This window comes from Arvicanthis niloticus, chromosome 21, assembly GCF_011762505.2.
Source record: "Arvicanthis niloticus isolate mArvNil1 chromosome 21, mArvNil1.pat.X, whole genome shotgun sequence".
Taxonomy (NCBI): Eukaryota; Metazoa; Chordata; class Mammalia; order Rodentia; family Muridae; genus Arvicanthis; species Arvicanthis niloticus.
The window spans coordinates 31,367,271-31,378,731 of NC_047678.1; the positions used below are offsets into that span (position 1 = coordinate 31,367,271).

The 11,461-nt window shown below is 49.5% G+C and overlaps 1 protein-coding gene and 2 pseudogenes across 3 annotated transcripts in view; all 3 read left to right on the top strand.

Annotated features, from left to right (window-relative positions):
- Ccdc12 (coiled-coil domain containing 12) overlaps positions 1 to 2,323 on the top strand; it is a 52,815-nt gene extending 50,492 nt beyond the window's left edge. For both annotated transcript variants that reach the window (XM_034484124.2, XM_034484125.2), the window contains exons 4-7: positions 595 to 656; positions 828 to 862; positions 1,816 to 1,892; positions 1,982 to 2,323. In XM_034484124.2, coding sequence (XP_034340015.1) covers positions 595 to 656; positions 828 to 862; positions 1,816 to 1,892; positions 1,982 to 2,064 — 257 coding nt within the window. In that variant the 3' untranslated portion in view covers positions 2,065 to 2,323. The remainder of the gene's footprint in view (positions 1 to 594; positions 657 to 827; positions 863 to 1,815; positions 1,893 to 1,981) is intronic.
- A 4,774-nt stretch (positions 2,324 to 7,097) lies between these two features.
- On the top strand, positions 7,098 to 8,721 carry LOC117693238 (coiled-coil domain-containing protein 12 pseudogene; annotated as a pseudogene).
- A 737-nt stretch (positions 8,722 to 9,458) lies between these two features.
- Positions 9,459 to 11,362, top strand: LOC117693619 (cathelicidin antimicrobial peptide-like; annotated as a pseudogene). Its single transcript, XR_013105743.1, has 4 exons — positions 9,459 to 9,657; positions 10,169 to 10,276; positions 10,418 to 10,489; positions 11,103 to 11,362. The product of XR_013105743.1 is annotated as a cathelicidin antimicrobial peptide-like (transcript).
- The last annotated feature ends 99 nt before the right edge of the window (positions 11,363 to 11,461 follow it).

Genomic DNA, 11,461 nt, shown 5'->3' on the forward strand with positions numbered 1-11,461 from the left:
CCTGCCCCATGGAGCAGTGGAGGGTGGCATGGGCACCCCACAGGGTGGGAGGGGGATGAGAAACTGGCCCTAGGCCTCTACCAGAAGGCCACAAGAACTTAAGTCTGGCAGAAGAAAGGAATGTCAGAGAAACACATCCCTGGTGACAGGTCTGAAGGCTGTCCACGTTGTTCCATTTCATGCATCTGTCCCCAGAAGGGGACACTCAGAGAGAGACCTAGGGACTTACTGGAGGCAGGAGGTGCCTGTCATGAGTCTGAGGTGGGATGAAAGGGAAGATAAGGCACCCAGACTCCAGCCATGCCAGACCTAGAGGCCATCCCTAGGACCTTCCCTTTTAGTGCCATAGCTCCCATGGACACAGGCTCCTCCCATTTCGTATCTGGAAGCCTGAGGCCCAGGCCTTGTCCACTCCAGCTATAGCCTGCTCTGTCCCTTTCTGGGCCCTGGGGTCTGCCTTCAACCTAGGAGATCAGATGTCTTCCAGGGTTGCTGCTGAGTGGTGTCCCTCCTCTTCCCTGGGGCCCTTTTGGCTGTTAAGTCTGGAGGAACAGCTCCCACCCACCAGGCCTGTGTTGTTCTTTCCCCCTCTAGTGGAGGAGAAGGTGAAGGAGCAGCTGGAGGCTGCCAAGCCAGAGCCTGTCATTGAGGAAGTGGTGAGTACCTAGGAGGCCCCTCCCTGCTTGTGCTGCTTCCTTCTCTAGCTGTCTCTGTTCCCACCCTACTAACTTCCTTGCCTGCCTTCATTTTTCTGCCTCTATGCCCAGTCTCTGCACTCCGTCTGAGGCTGGGTCTTGGCCCTGATGCATTGTCTCCTCTCTCCCTAGGACCTGGCCAACCTGGCACCTCGGAAACCTGACTGGTGAGTGTTGTCCATGAAGGCTGGCACGAGCTCTTTGGGGGGTGGGTGGGTGATGGTGTTTGGTGCATGTCAGAGGCCTCGGCTGGGAGGACCGCCAAGGGACAGATAGGGACAAGCACTGCAGGCATACCTTTGCCCAAGAGAGTCAGGAGTAACAGCTAAGTAAGGCATGAGACATGGGCGAGGGTAAAGTGCTGAAGAGGGGCCCGAAGGATGAAAGAGCAGGCATCCTTTCGAGCCTCTTCTGTAGGGGGGAAAACTCACCTACTCTGGGGGCTCCGACTTAGCAGTGCACCCCTGTGTGCTCAGGATACCACAGTGAAGAGACGGATGGGCAAGCAGATAGGGCTTAGGCCTCTGTTGTAACTGTGAAGTAGGGAACCCAATCCCTTCAAGCCTGGAAGCCCCTCTGAGTGAGCTGAGAATATGGGTGAGGGAAGGTGCTGTAGGCACGTCTCTCGGTGCCTGTAGATCTGTGGGGTGGGTGACAGCACCTACCACAGTGCTTTAATTTGATGAAAAAGCCATGAGGTGTGTGCTGAAGGAACTGCAGAACTAGAGAACTCACGCTGACTTTAGGAATTCTGCAAGCCCCAGGAGTGGGGGTGGGAGGCTGTGGCCAGAGGGGGAATAGGGCTGACAGTTGGCCACCACAAGTTCCTCTCTGATGCTGACTTAGGGGACATAGAAGGGGGATCCCAAGGAGCCAGCCACCATTCTGTTTCAGTCTTCTACCTTGACTGAGTGTGTGGTAGGCGTCCCCTTCTCTCAGTTAGCTCGGTGGAGTTAGGAAGGCTGATGGATGATAGGGTCCAGAAGAGCAGAGAAGGTAGCATCATGTTCTCCCCAGAGCAGCATCTCAGGCAGGATAAATATCAAAGCCCTGCAGGAAGATCCCAGGGCCACACCATGCTAACCCTTAGCTTCTGTGTTTCCCCTCTCTCCTGATGTAGGGATCTGAAGAGAGATGTGGCTAAGAAGCTGGAGAAGCTGGAGAAGCGGACCCAGAGAGCCATTGCAGAGCTGATCCGTAAGTGCTCTCTGGCTAGTGGAGGTCTGCTCTCGGGGCAGTGACTTCAGCACAGGCCTTTTCCACTTGTCTGCTCTCTCTCCATCCAGGTGAACGGCTGAAAGGCCAGGAGGATATCCTGGCCTCTGCAGTGGATGCCACCACCGGACAAGAGGCCTGTGACTCCGACTGACATGTTTTCCCGTGTTTCGTCTCTACTGCACACACATCCTGTGGGAAGAGAGTCTCAGACAGGGATGGCGTTAGGCTAGCCAGCACTTCTGGGTCTTGAGAACTGAGCCAGCCCACTGAGTCTCAGCTTCTGTTGGTTGTGACCAGTTCATTTCCCAAGCCTGTCTACCACCCTGAGTGGGTCAAAGCTCAGATCTGTACATATGTATGTAAATGGTGCTTTTTAACTTCTGGAAATAAACCTTTATTTAGTAGAGGCATGTCGCTTCCAGTTTTCTAGGTGCTCTGGGGTTGGACTTGGGATGCAGAAGTTTTACTCAGTATTCTTACCCCTGGGTAGGGCCAGGCTAGTTGAGCCTGGAGGGGTGGGCAGGACCAAGGTTGACCTTCTGCTACTACTCTCTAGTCAGAGTCAGCAGTCATCGCCTCAGAACCCTTAGGCCACAGATACAGAGACAGGGATTATCCTCTTAAGACCCCTCACAAGGCCTTGCAGTAGTTGGTGCAAATGAAGGAGAGACTCCCACATGGTCCTCTGGACCCCTCCCTATATGAAAGTGAGGAGGGTGCGCTCTGAGGAACTTCACATAGAACATCACAGATTAGAGGCTATCACACTGCTTCTCCCGGATCCTGCACTGCTACCAGCAACCAGCAATGTAATCATTCCTCTCCCAGTCAAAGATATGGGTCAGCTCTACTAGAGGTATGCTAGGGTTTAGCTGTGATCTTGGAGCCTGCGCCTATGATGTCCTGGCTGAGCTGTGAGCCTCTGGGTTGATTCTCTAGATGACAGCCTGGCATCATGAAGACTGATGTGGGTACAACCATCTGGAGCTCCCCTCTAGGAAGATTACACCTGCAGTTTGCAGGGCCAGCCCCAGCAGACTTCTTTCTTCTTCTGGTTTTTCTTGAGGCAACAGTGAGAGGAGCTTCGAAGAGGGTGAGACTTGGTCTTAGGAGATATTTAGGGTTCTTATATAATAATAAAGCATTTACCTATCTAAGTCTAAGTCACTTTGCTACTGTAGCTGAACTACCTTTGAGGCCACAACCTGTAGTCTCTGGCATTCAACACCTCAAGCTAAAACAACAGGCTATTAAGTAAAGGATTAATTGCTAGAGCCTTTTCCCCTTTGTCTAGATGCCTCTTGCTGGTCAGGCTAGGGGGAAGGTTGGAGCATTAAACTCCTATTGAACCAGGGGAAGAGAGTCAAGCTAGCAGGAGGAAAAACTTTACATAAGCAAATATGGATTAAGCTCATATAAATTCATAGACAGATTCATGCATGCACACTTATACATTTTTATTCAAACCAGTGAGGTCCAGCTTGTATATGTTCTCTCAATTACATATGGACAGACACACACATACACACACACACACACACACACACACACACACACACACACACACACACACATCCATACTATCATGCATTTGGAGCAAAAGACCAAGCACCAGTGCAGAAAGAACTCACTCATTCTGGATGAAAACCGAGCTTCAATCTCTATTGCACAGAGAAGGAAAAAGCTTCTGCCCTTTTATTGCTAACTGAATTAAACCCAAATCTGTAAGAGAAGAAAGCTTTGTTCTCTTTAATATGACTAAGCCTGCCTTGCTATTAAGAAAAGACCTGTTCTGTCCCATGGGCAGGAGAAGCCTGCCTGCTCTTTCTGCTCTCTCTGGAGCTTCCTCTGTTCTCCTCCTTCCCTTAGCATGCTGCATATTGCTCTCTTAGTTTTTTAAGTTGCCTTATAGTTTATGAGTTATTCCACTCTGCATTCTAGTCGTACTCCCTCCTCCTGCTCTGATGTCACAGTGATGTCCTTACTCTTAATACCATTGCTCCCAATGGTATGCCTTTACTTCTAAGTTCTTGTGTTCCGTTTTGTCTACAAAAGTTCTCCTCAGCTCAGGTCTGACTCTTCTGGTTGTCCTCAGCACATAGCCATCTTTCAGAATACATGATCATATGGTATAAAAAGGTCATCACAAGTTTACACATAAATAAGTTTACAACAGAGAATGTTTACATGCATAGACATTAGGAGTAATTATCTGGCCAGACATTATCTGTCACATTATCTACAGGGTCATGGAGAGTGAAAAACAGTAAGTTATTAGTGAAGCTTTGTATAGAAAAACCCAGTCAATATTTTATCTTCTGTCCTTGTGCCTATAGTAAATTGTAGTTCCCTTTTTATGACCTTTGGTTAATGGTTTTACAACCTCTTGGAATGTGCTCTGAGTAGTAGGTGCCTGCTTGCTATCTCAGAAGCAACTAACTCATGACACTAAAGACTGGCAGAGTTCTCCTTGCGATTTTGACATCAGTGAAGACCTAAGAGGGGCTGGAGAGATGGCTCGGCAGTTGAGAGCACTGACTGCTCTTCCAGAGGTCCTGAGTTCAATTCCCAGCAGCAACCACATGGTGGCTCACAACCGTCTGTAATGGGATCCAATGGCCTCTTCTGGTATTTCTTAAGACAGTGAAGATGTACTCGCATAATTAAATAAATTTAAAGAGAGAGAGAGAGAGAGACAGAGAGAGACAGAGAGAGAGAGAGAGACAGAGAGAGAGAGAGAGAGAGAGAGAAAGTGTGAGAGAGGAGGACCTAATAGTAATCCCAGTATAAAAAAGCTTAAAAATACTGGTATTATTTAGGAATTCTTCCAGGATCGTCATTAAGAATTAAGAAATCACCGGGCAGTGGTGGCCCATGCCTTTAATCCCAGCACTTGGGAAGCAGAGGCAGGTGAATCTCTAAGTTTGAGGACAGCCAGGACAACACAGAGGCACCCTGTCCTGAAAAACATCATGTATTTATCTATATAGCATCACAACATAGTACATCTCCATTGTTCTGCAGAGATCGGCTCAAAAGTTTGGGTTAACACATAGTGATTTTTATAATAAGAACAAAAAAGCATATTAATAGCAGAAATCTTTCCTAAAATGAATTTCTGATGGGCCTTGCCTACCCTAGTTGTGTCATAAATTAGGATCCAAAGTGGACCCATCTCAGGAATGTCACCTGCTAGTTTTTAGCTTCTCCTAAGTTGGCTCCTGACAGTTCATTTTAGGGCTTCCTCTCACCTTAACTCATGAAGTGTGCTGGTCCCTGTATGTTGTGTTCCTTCCATACAGTGGCCCAGCTTTGGCAGACAGTGCCGAGGACTTAGGTCATGCAGTTAAGTGCGTGTGCACACAGAAGTTAGGACACCCAAAAAGTAAATAAAATCTCTCAGATGACAGTTTCAGATCTTCGTGTGGCTGTAGATAACCTGTAACACCAGCAGTCCAGGGAGGCAGGGGGATCAGGAGTTCAGATCATCCAGCTACAGGCCAGCTTGAGGCTCGCCCAGGGATGTGGGAGAGAGAAATGGCTAATATACTGACATCTTTTGGAAAGATCAGTAGGGTTGACTGCTGAGCAAGACTGATGGAAGACATAAGAACCAGGACTGAGATGAGAGTGTCATAGTCCACAGACATCCAACTACATAGGTACATTACAGATTCAAGTGTAGCAAGGGCTGAAGAGACGGCTCAGGGGTAAAAGTCAGTCCTTGCTGCACACCCCAGACAACCTGTGCTGGAGTCCTGGAACCCACGCAAAGGTGGAAGAAGTGACTCTACAGCGTTGTCCTGTGCCTGTATGTGCACAGGCATACACGCACAAACACTATAAGCTCCAGACTATACCCCCAACCCCAGGCTAACTGGTGACTTTAGATCCCACTCCGGTCCCAAGTTTTACCTCATTGCATCCCCAGGAATTATCACCCTAAGAGAGCTGAATGCCAGGCCAAGTCAACAGCACCTCATGAACCCAGCCTATAGTCAAGTGGAGTTTCTTAGAGCTGTAACAGTCAGTCACAGCAGGATGGGCGGACTCAGCCGGCTATAAAACTGAGACAGGACATGCCCTGTGGGAGTCCACTTTCACCCTACCCACCACACTGGGCTCCGTACCCCAGCCAAACATGGTGAAGCCCCACAGGTACTTCGTCTCTGAGAAAAAGGCCATGAAGATGAGGCTGTGCAAGTACAGCCCCTCCACCAGAATCCAGTAGTAGTTGTTTGCCAGGAAGTAGAGGAAAAAGGTCCTGGCCACTCGGCAGCCAGCCTAAGAGACCAACCAGGGTTAGTTCCAGAAGGTAGAACCTGCATCTTATAGGCAAGGTTTGGTTCTCATTACTGGAAGAAGTTAGTTCTCTCTAGGCTGCTGGGTTGGGACCAATGTAGTCCATATCTGTGACCAGGTAGACTCAAGGAGGGGGCAGAGAGGAGACCCCTGAGATGGGGGATCAGAACTGTGAGGCTGGATGGGAGATGTCTTCTGTCCTCATGGTAAAGGTCCCTTAGAGATGCCGGGGTGGCCTCCCTCTGTAGTTTAAACAGCCTCTGTCCAGGCTATGTCTGAGTCACACACACCCTTCCCCATCCCCTATCCTACTGATCCCATCTAGTTCTATGGATTCTGGTTCTATGCAAGAGCTCTGTGTTTCAGAGAGCTTTTGACCCTTCTAGGCATGGCTTGGCTATCTTTTCTTTAAGGAACTTGGCCCAGCCCACCCTGTTAGGCACAAGCACCCTCATCAAAACTCCTGGCCTCCCTCTCGACATCTAAATCCACTAGGACCCTGTGCTGTGCCTGCCATCTGCAAAGAGAAACCCATATTTATTTTTAGCAAATTGTCCAATCCCTCTGCCCTCCTTACACACACACACACACACACACACACACAAAGGTGCATGGTCATGTCTGGGTGTGAGGGCTCTGGTGGGCAGACAGCACTTTCCTGGGTCCAGGATGGTAAGGATCACCTGAGCCTGCTGACTTCCCCCTGCCTGATCCATCTATTTTAGGCCTTCACTCTAGCTGGGTCTCCCTCTATTGAGCCCACCCTAGGTATCCCTGACTGTCCTGGAAGTCGTTATGTAGACCAGGCTGGACTCGAACTCAGAGATCCATCCACCTGCCTCTGTCTCCCAAGTGTTGGGATTAAAGGCAGTCACCACCATTGCCCTGTGCTGGTCAAACTCTTTCTATACTGTGGTGCTTATTTGGCCCTGGTTGCTGTTTGCAGGATCCTAGGCAGGGAAGGCAGCCTGACTCTGATTATGTTGCAGCTCCAGAAAGGGATGAGTGATCATGCTTGAGTTCATAGGAAAAGGCCATGCAGCCAGGTCTCCAACTCAGCAGGTCTGGAGTCCAGCCAGAGAGTGGAGAGCGAGGCTTAAGAGCAACCACTCATCAGGAGAGTTCCAGGTGCCACTGGCTGCTGCTGTCTGTAGAGCAGGGAGAGGCTGACCCCAGAGTGAGATGGGTTTGAGAGTGGCCAAGGCAGGTTTCTGAGTGTTTGTCTGGTAGTGGGGCTTTAAGAAGAGGTTATCCTGTGTAACCAGACTGAACCCGACCCCATAATTTTCATGATGCCTCAGCCTCTGAAATGCTGGAATTACAAACGTGCACCACCTCACCAGGCTCAGGGAAAGTTTCTCAAGGCATTTGCTCTTGAAGAATTGGCACAAGTGCATAAGGATGGCTAAGTATTCCAAGAAGGCAATCAGGAGAGGAGTGTGGAGGTGAGGCAAAACCAGAGCAATCCACTCCCTGTATTCTCTTCCTCTAAGGTCTGATTCCACTTGCTTTTCTAGGAATTTGGTTCAACTTAAAAATTAACTGCCCCAGGACACATCCTGTGAGGAGCACATTCCTTAGTCCAAGGACACCTGCTGGATTACCCTGCTGGATTAACATTCAGAGGAAACAGGGATTAACATTCTCAGACCACACCTGCAGGTGGGGAAGGCCCTAGGCAGGTAGACACATTCCTCAGGAGGAACCAATCCTCAACATTTACAGACAAGGGAGGTCCTTGCCACCTCATTCCCCAAAGACCAATCAGTTTAAAAGTCACATTGTTCCACCAATCATATTGTGCCTAGTCACTGTTTCTCTAGTCCACCCCTTAAACAGTATAAAAACTGCTCTTACCTTCAACTTGAGGTTCTTCTTGGTGCTTCTGGCCTGTATGCAGAGAACTCCAGTGCACTGGGTTATTATTATCATCCAACCTCAGGTTATTGCAGCGAATCCGGACCGTGAGAGTTTCTGGGGGGAGCGTGTCCCCTGGTTTTAGATCTTTAAGTCCAACACTTTCTCACTGAGTCTGTGTGAGGCCAGAGCAGAAAAGGAGGGAGGCCTCTGAAAAGATGGCAGCTGCTCCTGCTAGTGTGTGCCAACTTGAAGAAGAGGCGCTGATGGGGAAAGAACGGCTGAAGGCCCTCCGGGAGAAAGCTGGGTGCAAGGACAGGGGAGATGGGAAGCCACAGCACAAGGGCTGAGAGATGTGGAAGAGGAGCACAGGGAACCCAGGTTTCAGAATTATGTCCCAGAGGATAGAGACCTGAAGAGGTGGCAGGTCCCCCAGGCCAAACCAGTTGCATTGGAGGAGAAGGTGAAGAAGCAGCTGGAGGCTGCCAAGCCAGAGCCTGTCATTGAGGAAGTGGACCTCGCCAACCTAGCACCTCGGAAACTGGATTGGGATCTCAAGAGAGATGTGGCCAACAAGCTGGAGAAGCTGGAGAAGTGGACCCAGAAAGCCATCTCAGAGCTGATCCACGAAAGGCTGAAAGGCCATTAGGACAGCCTGGCCTCTACAATGCACGCCACCATCCAACAAGAGGCCTGTGACTCCGACTGAGATGCTTTCCGTGTTTCATCTCTTCAGCACACACACATCCTGTGGGAAGGTAGTCTCAGACAGGGATGGGGTTAGGCTGACCAGCACTTCTGGGTCTTGAGAACTGAGCCAGCTCACTGAGTCTCAGCTTCTCTTGGTTGTGGCAGTTCATCTCCCAGGGGTTTCCACTACCCCGAGTGGGTCAAAGCTGCGATCTGTACATATGTATGTAAAGAGATCTTTGTAAGTTCTGGAAATAAAGCTGCATTTAGTAGAGGCGTGTCGCTTTCAGTTTTTTTTTTTTGTTGTTGTTGCTTGGGGGTTGGACTTGGGATGCAGAAGTTTTACTTACTATTCTTACTCCTGGGTAGGACCTCTGTTGTGGCTTTCTGTTTCTGCATTATTGGACCAGGATCCCATTCAACTTTGGGGAGCAAGAGGAGAGAGGGAAGAAATGGAAAAAAGCAAGTAATGGAGGGGTGTGTGAAGGGAAGAATGTGAGTGGTTGAGGCAAGGGATAATAAAATGAAGACTCACAGAATTCTGGAGCAGAACTGGCACTCACCCTGGTAGGTTTCTTGGTAAGTGCCACATATAGGCTCACTGACCTTGAAGTAGGGGAGTATCCATCACATCTGGACATCTCAGGATGAGAATAAATGAAGCTCTCGTGGCCTGGAGGAGGCAGTCTTGGGAACCATGCAGTCCCATAGGGACGTCCCTTCCCTGTGGTGTTCGATATCACTGTTGTTGCTACTGGGCCTGGGGTTGCCTCTAGCCATCTCCCAGACTCTCAGCTACAGGGAGGCTGTGCTCCGTGCTGTGGATGCCTTCAACCAGCAGTCCTTGGACACCAATCTCTACTGTCTCTTAGACCTGGATTCTGAGCCCCAAGGGGTGAGGCAGAGGAAGAGCCAAGTTCTAATCCAAGGCACCTCCTTTCAGTGTAGTCTCTCCTTTCCCCAGGAGACTCCATAAATCTGTGTCTCCTTTCAGATCGCCAGCTTTTGGCCTTGGAATACCTGCTGTGGCACAAGATGCCTGGGACTTCCATTGCAGGGACTGGGGTGGAATCTTGACCCTGGGAATTAGCCTTTTGTTTTTTCTTTAAGTTTTTCCATATCCAATGAGGGACACTACCTTAAAGTCCCTAAGGTTGTGCCTGATCCTCCATTCCCTCTCTCTTTGCAGAAGGGGAGCTGCCTGAGGGCTGATCTCATTCACTGGGAGGGGGGTGATGGAGGAGGGGGCTCATTTTTTCTTCCCTCTGTACCTCAGCCCTAGCACCTGTCTCAGCACCCAGCTTGTAGTGCTGGAGGGTCACCCTGTCGGTGCATGTCAGGAGACTGATCCTTCAAGTTTTGAGAATGGGCCTGAGACTAGTCTCCCTCCTTTCTTCCCTGACCAGGATGAGGACCCAGATACTCCCAAGTATGTGAGGTTCCGAGTGAAGAAGACTGTGTGTGCCAAGGCAATGCAGCAGATACCTGAGCAATGTGCCTTCAAGGAACAGGGGGTAAGGCAGAGGGGCTGGGGGTGGGAGTCCCTCTTGAGGAACTAGTCAAGGAGTCCCAAGGGAATATTTCCATCCAGTGGACTAGGGTTTAGGGGTTATGGCAAATGAATTCCAGTTTGACCATGGTTTTTCTCTTCTAAGGTGGTGAAGCAGTGTATGGGGACAGTCACCCTGAACCCGGCCTCAGATTCTTTTGACATTAGCTGTAATGGGGTGAGTGGGATGCAGGGGATGGTGAGGGGATGGAACATGGGTTATCCTGCAGACCAGTTAGTCCCTATTCCTACCCAGAGCAGAAGAGAGCTCCCCTCCATCCCCTTGGCTCCTGCCTTGAGCCTGAACTTCAAGACTGTCATTCCCTGGAGTAGTGATTCAGTTTGGCTCTTCCTTGGGAGGCAGAGGCAAGAGGATCCCGATGGGTTCTAGGCCAGCCTTACCTACATAATGAGTTCCAGGGCAGACATGGCTACATAGGAACTTGTTCCGGATGCAGATTCTTAGATCTCACTAAGACTGACAGGACTCGAGGGTGAGGACTTTTTCACCTGGGGTTTAATACACTCTACTGGATATTCCGAGTCCTGCTAAATTGAAGTTCAGAGCATTCTCTTAGGGTACACTTTCTCAGACCCTTGGGAGCCCCTTGCTATTCCTAGGCTCCGGGTTCTCATCTTTTATTGGGGTTAAGGATCCAACTGCATGTCCCAAAGGCTCAATAGGGTCCAGAGGTTCTTGGAGTATCCCAGAAGTATGGTCTAGGTGGGGAAGAATCTTGGGTGGCCCTGGAACCAGCCCCACAAGGAACCCATTTCTTCCTGGTACACAGCCTGGTATACAGCCCTTTCGGTTCAAGAAAGTTTCACGGCTGGCTGGACTCCTCCGGAAAGATGGGGAGAAGATTGGTGAAAAGCTTAAGAAAATTGGCCAGAAAATTAAGGATTTTTTTTTTTTTTTTCCAGAAACTTGCACCTGAGACAGAGCAGTAGTCCTGCCTTGGCCTGTTTCTGGATCCCTAAAATAATAAACTTGGTAAAAGAAACTTCTCTCAGTGGCTTTTGTATTCATTGTCTTTACCTGTGGAGGCTTTCTGAGCACATGTGTGTGCTATAATTTTATGTTCTCTATGTGTGTGTGTGAGAAAGAGGAAGGTAACTGTCCATTCAGGAGGTGTATATAAGTCAGCAG